A 16,746-nucleotide genomic window follows, 5' to 3' on the forward strand; every position below is an offset into this window, starting at 1 on the left:
GTTTTTAAAACTTTGTTTTAATTTATTATAATTTATCTTTCAGAAAATAAAGAAGAAAGCCTTTTGGAAAAGCGCAGGCAGCTGTCTCGTGATATTAGTAGATTGAAAGAAACATATGAAGCTCTATTAGCCAGATTTCCCAATCTTCGATTTGCATACAAGTAAGAGATTAGAGCCTTGAATTTTAATATGGTAATAATCAAGACTTCCTTTTTTTTTTCTTTTGAGACAGTGTCTCACTCTGTAATCAAGACATGTTTAGTTAGGCTGGAAACAGTCTGAAAATGTTGTCGACACCAAGATTTTTAAATGAAACTTGTTGTAAACTGCTTTTCTGTCATTGGTATTTTTCCTTTAAACATTTGTTGAAATGTTTCAAATGTTGGCAGGGCAATTCTTCTGAAATTTAATGGCTAATGATGCCACCAAACGTAAAATCAAAATGAGGGGAACTTAGTCTTAGTTCAGAATGTCTTTAAAGTTATTTTGTCATTAATACTAAATATCCACATTTTCATCTTAGAATTTGTTTTGCTATGTGTGTTTTTTATGGAATATTTACAGTAATCATGTATTACAGGGATTAGAACATCAGAGTTCTTATTTCATTGAAACATAATGAAATATCTATTGATTGATTTTTTTTTTAATTGAAAACCTCTTTTATGCCAATAATTGTGCTTAACAATGGAGACAGGAATAAGGGAGGAAAATAACAAACAAGCAGCCAACCAATATTTCATTTGAACATCTGAAAGCTATGCAATTACTGAGGAGTGATTTACTTCCAATTATGTAGTCACTTTTAGAGTAGGTGTGATGTGGTACTGTTAAGAATATATGTTTTGTGGATTTGGGATGGAGAGTTCTATAAATGTTTATTAAGTTTACTTGTTCTGGGTCTGAGTTCAAGTCTTGAATATCCTTGTTAATTTTCTGTCTCTGTCTCGTTGATCTGTCTAATACTGACAGTGTGATGTTAAAGTCTCCCACTATTGTTGTGTGGGAGTCTAAGTCTCTCTTTAAGTCATTAAGAACTTGCCTTATGTGTCTGGGTGCTCCTGTATTAGGTGCGTATATATTTAGGATTGTTGGTTCTTTTTGTTGCATTGATCCTTTTACCATTATGTAATGTCCTTCTTTGCCTCTTTTGATCTTTGTTGCTTTAAAGTCTATTTTATCAGAGATGAGAATTGCAACTCCTGCTTTTTATTTTATTTTATTTTTTGCTCTCCATTTGGTTGGTAAATCTTCCTCCATCCCTTTGTTTTGAGTCTTCGTATATCCTTGCATGTGAGATGGGTCTGGATGCAGCATACTGATGGGTTTTGGCTTTTTATCCAGTTTGTCTGTCTGTGTTTTTTGATTGGGGCATTTAGTCGATTTAAACTTAGGATTAATAATAACATATGTGAATTTAATACTGCCATTTGATGCTAGCTGGCAGTTTTGCCCATTAGTTAATGTAGATTCTTCATTATGTTGGTGCTCTTTGCCTTTTGGTATATTTTTGGAATGGCTGATACTGGTTCCTTTCTGTGTAGTGCTTCTTTCAGTAGCTCTTGTAAAGCAGGCCTGGTGGTGATGAGATCTCTGAGTACTTGCTTGTTCACAAAAGATTTTATTTTTCCTTCATTTGTGAAGGTTAGTTTGGCTAGATGTGAAATTCTGGGTTGCAAGTTCTTTTCTTTAAGGATGTTGAATATTGGCTCCCACTCTTCTTCTGGCTTGTAGGGTTTCTGCTAGAGATCTGCTGTGAGTCTTATAGGCTTCCCTTTGTGGGTAACCTGACCTTTCTCTCTGGCTGCCCTTAGCATTTTCTCCTTCATTTCAACCCTGGTGAATCTGACGATTATGTGCCTTGGGGTTGGTCTTCTTGAGTAATATCTTTGTGGTGTTTTCTGTATTACCTGGAGTTGAATATTGTCCTGCCTTGTTAGGTTGAGAAAGTTTTCCTGAATAATATCTTGAAGAATGTTTTCCAACTTTGATTCATTCTCTTCGTCACGTTCATGTACGCCTATCAAATGTAGATTAGGTCTTTTCATATAGTCCCATATTTCTTGGAGACTTTGCTCATTCCTTTTTATCCTTTTTTCTCTAATCTTGTCTTCTTGTTTTATTTCATTGAGTTGGTCGTCCACCTCTGATATCCTTTCTTCTGCTTGATCAATTCGACTGTTAAAACTTGCGCATACTTCATGAAGTTCTCCTGTTGTGTTTTTCAGCTCCATTAATTCACTTATGTTCCTCTCTAAATTGTGTATTCTTAGCATTTTCGTCAAACCTTTTTTCAAGGTTCTTAGTTTCTTTGCACTGGGTTAGAACATGTTCTTTTAGCTCACAGAAGTTTCTTATTAGCCAACTTCTGAAGCCTGATTCTGACAATTCATCACACTTATTCTCCGTCAGGCCTTGTTCCCTTGCTGATGAGGAGCTGTGATCCCCTGGAGGAGAGGCATTCTGATTTCTGGTGTTTTCAGCCTTTTTGCACTGGTTTCTTCCCATCTTTGTGGATTTATCCACCTGTCGTCTTTGTACTTGCTGACTTTCAGATTGGGTCTCTTGAGTGGACATCCAGCTTGTTGGTGGTGATGTTATTTCTGTTTCTTTGTTTTCCTTCAGTGGATGCCCCTCCTCCACAGAGCTGGACCTTTGGGTTCAGCTGTGCTTGCTGTGAAACTCTCAACTGTCAGCATTTCCAATTGCTGTTTTTTTGTGGGGGTGGGACAAGCCGAGCCCGATCTCCTGGTTCCCTGCCTCGGAGCCCCCTTTTTTTCTTTTCCTAATTGAACGGTTGATTCTCTCCCAGGTGCCCCAGTCGCCCTCAGAAAGGGCAGTGGGATCTATGCAATTTCCCGTGTGGGGCCAGCGGCCGGCTGAAACAGTGGCTATTTGTGGCGCTTACCTGCCCAGGAATCTCCCAGTCTGGCTCCCGGCTTCCGTGCCCTTTTTAATCAGCTGAATAGGCGACTCTGCCGTCCCAGAGCTCCAAACGCCAACTAAAAGGGCACCCAGTCCCTCGTACTTCGCACTGAGAACCACCGCGCCAGGATGCCAGCAAAACAGCCGCGCCAGCCAAAAGACTTGCTGCTGGCGACCCGTAGGGCTCCTCTGCTGGGAATCTCCTGGTCTGTGGGCAACAAAAATTCGTCTGAAAGTCAGGTGTCCACTCACTCCCTGCACCTTCACTGGGAGCTGCAATCCTGAGCTGCTGCTAGTCAGCCATCTTGGCTCTGTCTCCTCAATTGATTTAAAAACAACAGCTGGCTAGTCATTTGGGATATTTTAAAATTTTTGGTTTGTTAAAACCATTTGCTGATTCTGCCTTCATTTAAGTTTAAGGTATTGTCCAAAAGAGCTCTTGATGAATAAAGTATAACTTTTTCTACTTTCTTATCTAAGATTGATTTTTGTCAACTTTTCTGTATCAGGGATCCAGAGAAGAATTGGAATAGAAATTGTGTGAAAGGACTTGTGGCTTCTCTCATTAGTGTGAAAGATACTTCTGCAACCACAGCTTTAGAATTAGTGGCTGGAGAACGACTCTACAATGTTGTAGTAGACACAGAGGTAAGTTGATTTTAATTTTTAAACATTTAAAATTTGGTTAGCTTGAAAAGTCACATGCTGCTAAAAGAATTAAATACTCTCTTGATGTTTTAAGGCCTCCCCTAAGGTGACACATTTTTAGGGTAAAACCATTTGGTTCATAACCTTTTGATAACTATTCCATAGGAAGTCTCATGCTTACTCAGGAACTCAGAATGCATATTACAATCTTAGATTTTTGGGGTCTCTTTGCTGTATAAGTTGAATATATTTATAAAATAATCTGGGACTAAATGACCTCTTTTTAATGTCAGTCTACCCATCAAGGTAACGTCCTACATTTCAATTCTCACTTTTTATTCTTCTGTAAAATGCTCTTAGTCCGTCCTGTCAGTGCTACATAGTCATTGCCAAATTTACTTTTTGAAAAACTTACATTCCGTATGTTTAAAATGTACAACAAGCCTGGGTATGGTGGCTCACACCCAGCACTTTGGGAGGCTGAAGTGGATAGATCATTTGAGCCCAGGAGTTTCAGACCAGCCTGGGCAACATGGCAAAACCCCATCTCTACTGAAAATACAAAAGTTAGCCAGGCACAATGACATGCACCTTTAGACCCAGCAGCTCTGGAGGCCGAGGCACAAGAATTGATTGAACCTGGGAGGTCGAGGTTGCGGTAAGCTGAGGTCACACCTCTGCATTCCAGCCTGGGCAACAGAGCAAGACTGTATCTCAAAAATAGTATAAAAAAAGTTCTGATACATATACATAGTAAAATGATTACTCTAGTCCAGCGTATTAACACAACCATTCACCTTTGTGAGAGCACCTAAAGTTTACTCTTAGCAAATTTTCAGTATACAGTATTAATTATAGTCTTCATGCTATACATTACATCTGTAAATAGGTAGATTTATCTATCCTAACTGCAAATATGTACCTTTAATCTATGACCTACTTCTACCCATTTTCTTTTTTTCCCCATCCCTGATAACCACTATTCTACTCTTAACTTTATTCAACTTTTTTTTTTAAAGATTCCATGTATAAGTGAGGTCATACAGTATTTTTTTTCTTTGTCTGATTATGTCACTTGGCATCATGTCCTCTGGGTTTCTTCATGTTGTCACAAATGGCAGCATCTCCTTTTTCAAGGTCAAATGATACTCGATTGCATATGTAATCTTAACTTTAATGGTTTGAGATAAGCGGCACTAAACTTGCATTCTTTTAATTTTCAGTCATCTTTAAAATGTATTTTTCAAACTTCAAATGTGTGTCTTAGGTTACTGGTAAAAAGCTACTAGAAAGAGGGGAACTGAAACGTCGATACACTATAATTCCACTCAATAAAATTTCAGCCAGATGTATTGCACCAGAAACTCTGCGAATTGCTCAGAATCTTGTAAGTCTTCTGTCTTGTTTATGTTTAACCTTCTTCTGTGTTTTTTAATTAAGTTAGAAGGCATTAATTTTGAGGGGCATAATCATATGAAGAACCACAAAATTTAAAAAAAAAAAATGAGTTGGCTTGTGCAATTAGTTAACGAGAGAATAGAAATATTGAAAGACTTGAACTCCCTTTGATACTTAAAAGTGTGATATTAGAATGTCCTTTTTAAATCTTAAGTCACATGACTATCAGGTGATGGTGAAAATTACACTTCTGTTTCCTAAATAGTTAGAATTGAGCTTCTAGATAAATATCCAAGTTTTTGGATTTTGTTTCTTTTTATGTCAGGCACACTTAAACTGCCCACAGCGACAGCCATTTTGGAAGGCCTTCATTAGTATTGCAATGATGATTAGAGTTCTTCTAGATTACTGTTCAGCCTGTGTAGGTATATAGCACGTAACCAGGATCCCATTCAACTGTTGACATTGATCTGAAGTGACATGCTTGCTAGTAAGAAAATAGATTAGTACAAGGAAATACATTTGAAAGTTATTGTAGTTGTGTAATACTGTAAAAACATCAAGTCAGTCATAACATTCAGCTGTAATAAGAATTTTTTATTGAGTAGATATTCCAAGTACATGAGTTGAAGACATTTCTGTGAAACTTAGAAATACACTTGTAACTAATTGAATATCATATCCTTAGTGAAATTCAGAAGATTTCAATGAAAATGATTTCAAAATACAGTTGTGATGATATATATACTATCAGGAGAGGGAAGATGAGTGCTGTGTAATTGAAAGGTGGTGTTTTTGGTTGGCATTTCCTTTACTTGAAAAATCACCATTAAGACAAGAAGGCTCAGGAAGTTAATTCAGCCATATGTCAAGTCCCAGCATTAGAAGAAAATTGGGATTTCAAGTAACAGCAAAAATACTTTGCCTCAGATCCCTGAGCCAGATCTGTTTAATGGTAGCTGCCACATCAAAGAACAATACGGAACGTGTGTTACATAGAGCAGCTTACATTGTGATTGCCACTGCTGATACTAAGCTCTAAAGGAGATGCTTAGTTTTTCTAAGATGATGGGCAGAGGTAGCCTCTATAGACAAAGGCTGAGAAGAAGCATTGTGATCGAAATAGAGGGTTGAGGAATTTTTTAAATTACTTTTACTCTCTCAATTATTAGTTATGTTTTTATTTCTATAACTGGCAGACCACTGCTCTAGCATGTTTCATTTGTATGAAAATATATTTATTGTGAAACCAAATTTTTGATTATTGAAACAACATTTTCATATAGTTGTGTTGATTTGGGAATTACAGGTTAATAAGCACCCTAAGTCCAAAAATTTGAACTCTGAAATTTTCTAAAATTCAAAACTATGACACCCAAAAAATGCTCATTGGAGCATTTTGGATTTAGAATGCTCAACCAGTGTAATACAAATATACCAAAATCTGATAACTGAAGCACTTCTGGTTCTAAGCATTTAGGATAAAGGATACTCAGCCTGTACTATAAGGAAGTTCAGTCCAGTCAATTTTGGATTTAGACACATGGTAATGGCTCTTTACTGACAGAAACTTTCATAATGTCTAGTACTAGCTATTAATAAATATTTTACTTAGCAATAGATCTTTCAGTATTTAAACCTGCATTTTTCCTGAAACTTTTGAGTGTTAGATAGCTTTTTAGAAAGTTCAGAAATAATTTTAATGCTAGGTAAGTATTAAGTTTCTATTACAGCAGTTCTTACTGATTTATAAGATAATATTTGAAAGGAAGAGAATTAGTATGTACTGTGGCATATCTGTTGTTGTCCCACAGGTTGGCCCTGACAACGTTCATGTGGCTCTTTCCCTGGTTGAATATAAACCAGAACTTCAGAAAGCAATGGAGTTTGTCTTTGGAACAACATTTGTTTGTGACAATATGGATAATGCCAAAAAAGTGGCCTTTGATAAAAGGATAATGACTAGAACTGTAACTCTTGGGGGTGATGTGTTTGATCCTCATGGGACATTGAGTGGGGGTAAGTTTTATACCCTTTTGTCCCCACAGTTGTATGTGGTAAACAGGAAGAGGCTTTTTAAAAGTACATTTTCAGCCTAACTACCCACTTCTTCAGGAAACACATTAACTTCTCATTTGTGTGTTTGCCAGTGCTGCTACTGCTCTTCTCAAAAGAAAAACAAAAAATTAAATCTGCCCTTAAAGTGGTACCTTAATGCCCTAAAGGAATTCTTAGACAGTGATCATATTCTTCTTGTTCTAATATTTGCCACACTGAGTTTGTAGATCTTGGTGAAGACAGTAGAATAAGAAACACTGAATAATATTTAACTGTGTATCAGACAGTGTTCTACAGTTGTGCTAATACAGTAGTCACTAGCCACTAGTCACTGTTAACATTTAATCAAGTTAAATAAATTTCCTTGGTTGTATCAGTCATATTTCAAGAGCCCATAACCACACATGGTTAATGGGTAATTAGACAATGTAGATATAGAACATGTCTATTATTCCATAAAGCCCTATTCTATGGGCTTAAAGAAGAATTAATTTAATTCTTAGTAACCACGATGCGGTGGGCATATTATCATCCCCAATATACAGTTGCAGAAACGAAGATACAGAGTGGTTCAATAACTCACTACTGGATGGCAAGGCTCAGAATGTGAATCCCAGCAGTCTGATTTCAGAGTTTGTGTTTTTAACCCAGTAGACAGTATAAAGCCACTTGAGGTATCAAGTGACTAAATGAGTTTTTAGGCCAAGAAAACAAGAGCCAATTCAATGAATTCTAAGACCAGGTATCAGGTTCTCCAGTACACAGTCAAATGACTAGTATCTGCAAATGGAAGATAAAAAGAGACTAATTGTTTTTCAATATCTACAAGAGAAGAAACTTTTTAGATTTTGTTGATTCAGATGCTTTTGAAGTTTTTACTAAGAGGATAGGAAATAAGTAAGCCGGTATTTAAATTACGGAGTGTTTAAACATCATTTCTAATTGACCATAGCATTCTTCCATCAAACCTGCAGCATTGCTTTGTCAGCGTAAGACCTCACCTGTCGCTGCCAGATAATTATAGTTGTGTAATGTGAAGTCAATTTATTCTGCCTGCTCCACTGTATCAGAACTTAGTTCAGGTTATTACATGGTAACAAACAGCCCCCAAATCTTAGCTTACAACAAATTTATTCCATGTTTATGCTGCATCTACTGCAGATCAGTTGCCTTTCTGCTCGGTGCTGTTCTCATTCTGGGACTCAGTCTGAAGAAAAAGTAGTCCCTATCTTGAACATACTTCTCTCATGGCTAATGGAAAGTAAATGGTGAATTACGTACTGCCTCCTAAAGCTTACTTTCAGAAGAGACACATTTCCTCATTTCATTGGCCAGAGCAAATCACACAGCCAACTCCATTGTCAGTGGGGTGGAGGATTGGCCCAGTAGACAAGTGGTTATTTTGAATAAATAATATCTACCACAACTTCTTGGATCTATTTTCAGTTCTCTGTGTTCTAAGGTTCAGGTGATGGAATGAATTCCGTGGCTTCATAAGCTCACTGAAATATTTACTGTTGAATCATTTTGAGTATAATTCTCTTAGAATAATTTTTATTGTTTAGTGTATACCTGGTAACTTAATGTGCAGGACATGTTTCAATTTGCCTCTATCAGGTGCTCGATCCCAGGCAGCTTCTATTTTAACCAAGTTTCAAGAACTCAAAGATGTTCAGGATGAACTGAGATTGAAAGAGAATGAGCTGCGAGCTCTAGAGGAGGAATTAGCAGGTCTTAAAAACACTGCCGAGAAGTAAGAACTGTATATAATTTTTCTGTTGTTGTTAAAGGTTTGCATAGTAGATGATAACAGGAAATTTATTTCAAGAAATACAACTTCTGACTTTTCTCATATTTTTGGTTTCATTTAAAATATTTGATTAAATTGTGAGTTGATAACTTACTAGTTATTTTTTTCTGATAAGAGAGATGTCTTTGTTATGAAATTAGCAAAACTTCAGAGAAATGCAAAAAAATCAATGAAATATTCCATTCTTTCTGCTGAAAAATATACTAGCATTTGGCTAGGGTTGGTGGAGAAACCCTTAGATACTCTGGGGTCTGATACCAGTGAATACTTGATTTCTTGATTTTACATTAATATGATACAGTATATCATTGATCAGGTGCCCAGAGTAAGTTTAATAGCACTGTGGCTGTTGTACGTGTATTAAGGATCTGCTAAGTTGTCTAGTGAGCAGGTAAACAAGTTCATGTTGAATATCAGCACGAAAACTAGTGTTTCCTTACAGTATTTCTTGTGTGTAGGTATGGATAAGATATATATATATATACTTTTGAACATCACTTCTATTTTTGTGTAATAGAGGTATAGGCGTATTTTTGTTTTTTCAATATTGGGATCATGCTCATGTAACCCTTTTGTGTCACTCAGTAAACATTTATTGAGTTCCTCCTGTGTGCCACATACTCTTCTTGGGGCTGGGGATCAGGTAAATATCTCTGCCTTCATCTAGTTTTTTATTGTTGGAGAAACAGACAATAAAGAAAGATAAATTTGTAAAACATGTTAGCTAGTTCTAAGAAAAATGTAAATCAGGAAAGGAGATAGGAACTATCTAGGGCAAAATTTCATGTTGAAATTTTAAATTGGGTGGCTAAGAAAAGCCTCACGGAGGACATAATTGTTGAGTAAACACACCAAAGAGTGAGTGACTGACTCTGTGGTTATCTGGGAGAATAGTCCACACTTGAATTAAAAGCTTCGTGGTTATAAAAGCTACAAACTTAACAGTGCTTAATTGTTTGAAAGTTTGGCCAGGCCTAGTGGTACACACTTGTAATCCCAGCACTTTGGGAGGCTGAGGTGGGTGGATCACTTGAGCTTCAGGAGTTCAAGACCAGCCTGGGCAACATGGAGAAACCATGTCTCTGTAAAAAATATTAAAAAGTTAGCCAGGTGTGGTGGCATGTGCTTGTGGTCTTAGCTTTTCAGGAGGCTGAGGTGGGTGGATTGCTGGAGCCCTGTAGTTTGAGGTTGCAGTAACCTGAAATTGTGCCACTGTACTCCATCTTTGGGGACCGAGTGAGACCCAGTCTCAAAAAAAAAAATTAAATTGTAATTATTTTTCAGTCTCACTGAAGATGACAAATAGGAACTGATTAAAAAAGATTTTATTCAGAATTCGCAATCCTAAATAAAATTTAAATCTAAATACATTTTGAAATGATTATTTTTGGGTACATTTTTAGCATTTAATTTCTGTAGTTATGAAAGCTTAAAATGGCAACAAGACATTTGGGGATACTATGGATGAGATTTTCATAGTCAGGATGGCCATTCAAAGATATAAATAGAATCAAAATTTTTCTTTTTTTTGAGACAGAGTCTTGCTCTGTCACCCAGGCTGGAGTACAGTAGCCTGATCTCAGCTCACTGCTACTTCTGCCTCTTGGGTTCAAGGATTCTCCTGCCTCAGCCGCTCAAGTAGTTGTAATTACGGGCATGTGCCACCATACCCAGCTAATTTTTGTATTTTTAGTAGAGAGAGTTTCGCCATGTTGGCGAGGCTGGTCTCAAACTCCTGGCCTCAAGTGATCCACCCTGTTTACTTTCAGACCTCACATGCATGTAAAGGCCCGCATTTTACCTTTATGAATATAAATTAACCATAGAGTAAATGCATTTTACTGTCAGAAGAGCACAACAGAATTTTTCTGTGATATGTCTAAGCTCTAGCAAGGTGACGAGTCTGTAGTCAGCATTTCGGCTTAGAACTGTTACTTTTGTTCAGTAGTATTGGATCATTTATTCCGCAGAATTGGCTTCTTTGCTAATTGTGACACTGAGGTCAAGGAAGGAAAATAGATTTTGAAAAATATGAGAATGGTGGAAGGATCAGCTAAAGCCATTGTTTCACATCCTGTCAGGAAAGTAATATCTTTTTAAAAAAGTATTTCTACACTCCTTATTTTTGAATCAACTTGAAGTTAAAATTATTAAGTACTGTCAAGTACAGCTTCAGGCAAGCAAATTCAAGGTAGTATTTATGTTTTATAAGTTTTGTCCTTTTTTCCCCAAACATGAGTCTCCAGTGACAAGGTACGTTGTGAATTTATGTTAACTTGAAATTTCACTGCAACTGAATTTGTTAAATACCTTTCAAAGAAGTGACTAAGCAGCCGGAAATGAGATAGAATTACAAAGTTTTCAAGAAAGCGTGTTTTAAAACAACTAAGTTTCAAACTATTTTTCTTACACTGAAAGTATGGAACATTATTATCACTTTTAACATTAGAAAATGAGGTTAATAAATAGATAACTAAATTTTTGAAATTTTATTTGTTGTAATTCATTTTTCATGGTGAGTAGTTGATGTGTTTTGTTTTTATAGTTAGCAAGATGGATTATTTTTAAGGAAACCTAGCTATTAAAAATTTTTAGTGTTTTCTATGAATAGTTATTATGGATTTTGGTCAGTTAGAGTTGTTTACCTTCAGTGACCATATCTAAATTTGAATTGGCACCTCAGAAACTTAACTTGAAAGTCATCAAAATGATTCCTGTAACCAGTAGCATCTTATATTGTTTATAATGTACATGAGTTTATTTTAGGTAAGAGTCTGAAGTTTGAATGTATTTCTTAATTACCAGAAACATTACAGTCATTTCTTGCATGTTTCTGTTTTTGTAAGGTATCGTCAACTAAAACAGCAGTGGGAGATGAAAACTGAAGAGGCAGATTTATTACAAACCAAGCTCCAGCAAAGCTCATATCACAAGCAACAAGAAGAATTAGATGCCCTTAAAAAAACCATTGGTAAGATGAAAACAGCCCATGCTTAATCTCTGGTTTTATTCCTATCTTTTACCTTACTTTAGGTATCATCTATACCTGTGTTATGTTTAAGACACATATGATAAAGTTTCTTTAGGGGAGATCCAATTATGGGATTTGTAGGTCTTCAGGTACAGTAATTTTCATCTTTATTATATATTGTCAAATGTCTGTTTATTTTTACCAGTATTTTTTTTAACCAATATTCATTTCCATTAGTGGCATATGAAAGTTTTCATTTCTCCAAGTTCTTTTCTCTCCAGACTTTTAAGTTTCCAAATCTGCTGGTTGTGAAAAGATAGCATGCATTAGCATTTAATTTGCATTTCTCTAATGGCTGATGAAATTTGAGATCTTTTTTGTATGTTCGTTGGACATTTGGGTTTCTACTTCTGTGAACTTTCTATTGATTTCTTTTGTTCATGGGTTCTTCATGATTTTTTTTTCCCATTGTTCTCATTCTTAAGAGTCCTAGTTTCTTGTAGGTTATGTGCATTGTAGAAATCCTACTAATATCTTTTTTGACTTATGTACTGGTCTTTTAGTTGTGTTTGTGTTTATAGTATTTTTGTTACACAAAAATTTTTAGTGTTCATTGTTCATTTTAAGAAGACAGCTCTTATGTTTTCCTTAGTATTTAATTGTATATGGTAGTTTTAATTTTTGTCATTAAGGCAATATCCACACACCTGCTTCTCCATTAATATTTTAATAATTTCTGCAACGAAAAGCAGTGTAAGAAATTGTTCAGTAATGACTTTCAAGGTTATATTTGCACCTGGGTCATAACACAATATATACATCAGTTGTTACAGCTACGTGTTCATTCAGTATTGCTCTTTTATTTTTTTCTTTCACAAATTTATGGATATTCTTGCTTTCCCGTATTCTAGACATACTGTTACATTATTTGTCAACTGTAATGAGAAGTTCCCTGAATAAAATAGGCAAAGAGCACAAAGTAAAACACAAAGCTAGCTTGTTTATGAAATTATACTCTTTCTGGCAACTATAGGAAAAACACCATAGTTAGACTGTTCTGGTTTTAGGAAGCATACACATGTGTTAAAAATAGGATCTGTAGGTTTTTTTCTTTTTTAAATAAGTTGCTTCAATACCTTTGTAAAAGGAAAGTTTTAGGTGAAGTTTAATTTCAAAGCAACATTATTCTGTTACACATCTTTAGAATATTCAAGTATGGCTTTTAGGTAGGATCTGTGTTTCATTATACCATTTCTAGAATATCATTGGGATCATTAATTTTCTTAAATTCTAGCCTGTAATTTTCCAAACCTTTTCTTCTATTAAAAGTTGAATTTATAAACCTTCACCTATAAATGTCAATTTAGCCACATTTGCCTACTTTTTGATGCAGAGGAAAGTGAGGAGATTTTGAAAAGCACTAAAGAAATCCAGAAAAAAGCAGAAGAAAAATATGAAGTACTGGAGAATAAGATGAAAAATGCAGAAGCTGAGAGAGAGCGAGAACTGAAGGATGCTCAGAAGAAACTGGATTGTGCCAAAACAAAGGCAGATGCATCTAGCAAGAAAATGAAAGAAAAACAGCAGGTAATAACTTCTTTTTGAAATTGAACCAACCTTTTAAAGTCAACATAGAGCTGACGGTGGTCGAGCATCATTGGTTGACCTTATTCCTCAGAATTAATTTCAAAATCTAAAAGGAAGCAGTGTTCTTTGGAAACAAATTATGCTTCTTACAAATCAAAGGGATATACAGGATGAGCATCTCAAATCCGAAATACAGCAGTTAGAAACTTTTTGAGTGTTGACCGGAGGCTCAAAGGAAATGCTCATTGGAGTAGATTGGATTTGGAATACTCAACTAGTCAGTATAAGGCAAATATTCCAAAATAAAAACTCTGAAGTCTGAAACACTTCCGGTCCTATGCATTTTGAATAAGGGATATTTAATCCGTATTTTTCTCTGAAAACCCTGCAGTTGAGTGTCTCATAGTTGTGAGTAGGGAATGCTAATTTTAAGGAAAGAGCAAAGTTGACAGTTGGTAAATGCTTCCTTCAAGAGTGGATGGCCTTTCTTCAGGAGTGGATTATTTGATGTTATAGATGTCATATCAGAGATTCAGCAAGTTGACATTTTTATTTGGTAAGCACCTAAGTGAATGTGCACTGTGAGAGCATGATGTAAGACAAAGCATGTTATATTTACAAAGTGTTGTTCAGTTGTAAACTGATGATACTTTATGTATCTTTTAGATAATGCCAAAGCTGGAATTTGAACGTATGTTTCTGTCTCCAAAGGCTACTAGTAATCACTGTTGTATCCAATTTCACCTAAATATATTTTTCTCACTTTTTTTTTTTAGCCCACTCTAAGATTCTTGTCATTAAATAGCTGCACAACGTATTTTCTAATGCAGGGGTCCCCAGCCACCAGGCCACAGACCAGTAACAGGTGAGATGTGTGGTGAATGAGGATTACCACCTGAGCTCCACCTCCTGTCAGATCAGCGACATTAGATTCTCTTAGGAGTGTAGAACCTTTTGAGAACTGTGCATGCAAGGGATCTAGATTGCTCATTGCTTATGAGAATCTAATGCCTGATGATCGGAGATGGGCTGGTTTTATCCCAAAACCATACTCTCTCCCTGCTCCTGCCATATGGAAAAATCGTCTTCCACAAATCTGGTCCCTGGTACCAAAAAGGTTGGAGACTGCTGTTGTGATGAACTGAAGGCTATAGTGGGAAAGAAGAATATTGAAAAACTTTTTACACATTGAACAATTTTGTTTTTCAAAAAGCTTTACTTCCACTAATTCATCTGTTACATAGAAATTTACATTGTTTTCCCTGTAGGAATAAAGGATAAAGAAAATAATTTATGCAGAGTTCTTTGAACCTATAAAAATTACACATACTTTTGTCTTTTTAATATAGGAAAATAAACTTCCTCTTTTTGGGGAAGCAGCTTAACCTGTACTTTTGGTAGCAGAGTAGTAACAAAGCTGTGGGTCTTACTTGTATAAGATTATTACTAATTTAATTTTCCTGTGCATATTTGCTTTTAGTAGTTAATAACCCGTGTGAATACCCAAATACTGTGTTTTTTATAGGAAGTTGAAGCCATCACTCTAGAACTGGAAGAGCTCAAGAGAGAACATACCTCTTACAAGCAGCAGCTTGAAGCTGTAAATGAAGCTATCAAATCCTATGAAAGTCAGATTGAAGTAATGGCAGCTGAAGTGTCTAAAAATAAGGTAGGATTTATCAAATTGGAGAATTTGAAAATGCTAATCTTTTTATGAAACGTTAGCTTAAGATGTTTGACTTTAGTGTTCTCAGTCTTTTCGCTCATCGTGATGAGAGAAAGAGGCACACTTGGCTTTTACTCATCCAGAATTGCCACTTTTGGAGTCGCATAGGTCAGTCAGCTTCTAGCAGTCCCTCTCATTCCTCACCCAGTGGATTCTGTCTACATTACATCTGGCAGAAATGCTCTGATTTCCAGCATAAACACTGTGTACCCCAACCCCTTTTTCCAGGGGTAATCTAAGTTTTCTTCTCTGTTAATGCATTAGTCCTTTTAATGGTGATATATAGAGGATTAGGTGATCATCTCTCTGCCTATAATCACATTGCCATCTTGCCTAGGCATCTGCCAGATAATTTTTTAGTAAATGAAAAATATTTACATGTTACCTCACCACATATTTTAATTTTTTGTTTCAGGAGTCGGTAAATAAAGCCCAAGAAGAGGTGACCAAGCAAAAAGAGGTGATAACAGCCCAAGACACTGTAATTAAAGCTAAATACGTTGAAGTGGCAAAGCACAAGGAGCAAAACAATGATTCTCAGCTTAAAATTAAGGAATTAGACCACAACATCAACAAACATAAACGGGAGGCTGAAGATGGTGCTGCAAAGGCACGTTTGTGTTCATTTTTTATACTTAATCAAATTTTTGTTTCTGAGATCTTGAAAAATTTTAGAAAACTGCTTGATGGAGAACTCTATAAATATAAATGGCAGAATTACAGCCTGACATAAATTTGAGCTTGCAGCTCTTAACTGCTTTTGAACGCTAAATTTCAACAAATGGCACAAATGTTTTATTTTTAGATTTCATTTTAATTATTTGTTCCCATCTACAAGGTGTATTTACCAAATGTTTGGTGGTCTCCCATGGAAATAACTTTTCACCACCAAATGTTGATAGAACTAATTACTGATGTGCTAGTAACGATTCTATACCTTGTTTCAAATTGAATTTAAAGAACTCAGAGTTGTATATACAGGTAACCTAACAAAGGACTGAATTGGCTTCCAGATATCTTTGAGTGTCACTGCTGTCAGTATTTGCAGCTTTATAAAAAAAATCTGATGTTTAGCCAAGCAGTTATGTTTTCAAGGTTATCCCATGCTTGCTTTCTTTGATGTATCACAGCATGTTTACTTTAGTGCTTTAAAGAGAACACATGCTTTTTCAGAAATTCATTGCTTGGTTCAGAAGCTGCATTCTCATGGTATTAATAATTCATCCAGCATGTTTTCTTATGTCCAGGGTTTTTTTAGCATCCTAAAAATACACGAACTTTAACTTCAGAAAGATCAAGAACCATACAAAGCATTCTCTCCCTTTTCTGAAAGAACCGTGGAACTTGGTTTAAAAAACATTTTTTATGGCTACATTATAATCTCCCACTTTATTACTATTGATTTCCCATTAGCTTAGTGATAGTGGACTGACTGAAATATTACCAACGCCAGTGTTACAGCTAATAGTTTTTTGCTAATTGAAAATACTAGTACTGGTGATTGCTAGGAGATTTTATTTACAATTGAAAAAGTAAAAGGAGGAACTTGCAAGTGGGGCTGCTAAGAAGTCAATGATTCTTTGAAAAACATAATTAATCAAAGACTTACTGCATACCTGCTAG

General features: G+C 35.8%; 1 protein-coding gene across 2 annotated transcripts in view; it reads left to right on the forward strand.

Annotated features, from left to right (window-relative positions):
* Window positions 1–16,746, forward strand: part of SMC2 (structural maintenance of chromosomes 2) — a 48,924-nt gene that overhangs the window by 19,398 nt on the left and 12,780 nt on the right. For both annotated transcript variants that reach the window (XM_074395112.1, XM_003925267.3), the window contains exons 12-20: window positions 44–161; window positions 3,435–3,573; window positions 4,841–4,960; window positions 6,786–6,990; window positions 8,647–8,782; window positions 11,686–11,810; window positions 13,204–13,397; window positions 14,923–15,066; window positions 15,539–15,733. In XM_074395112.1, coding sequence (XP_074251213.1) covers window positions 44–161; window positions 3,435–3,573; window positions 4,841–4,960; window positions 6,786–6,990; window positions 8,647–8,782; window positions 11,686–11,810; window positions 13,204–13,397; window positions 14,923–15,066; window positions 15,539–15,733 — 1,376 coding nt within the window. The remainder of the gene's footprint in view (window positions 1–43; window positions 162–3,434; window positions 3,574–4,840; window positions 4,961–6,785; window positions 6,991–8,646; window positions 8,783–11,685; window positions 11,811–13,203; window positions 13,398–14,922; window positions 15,067–15,538; window positions 15,734–16,746) is intronic.

The sequence above is a fragment of the Saimiri boliviensis genome, chromosome 2 (assembly GCF_048565385.1).
Source record: "Saimiri boliviensis isolate mSaiBol1 chromosome 2, mSaiBol1.pri, whole genome shotgun sequence".
Taxonomy (NCBI): domain Eukaryota; kingdom Metazoa; phylum Chordata; class Mammalia; order Primates; family Cebidae; genus Saimiri; species Saimiri boliviensis.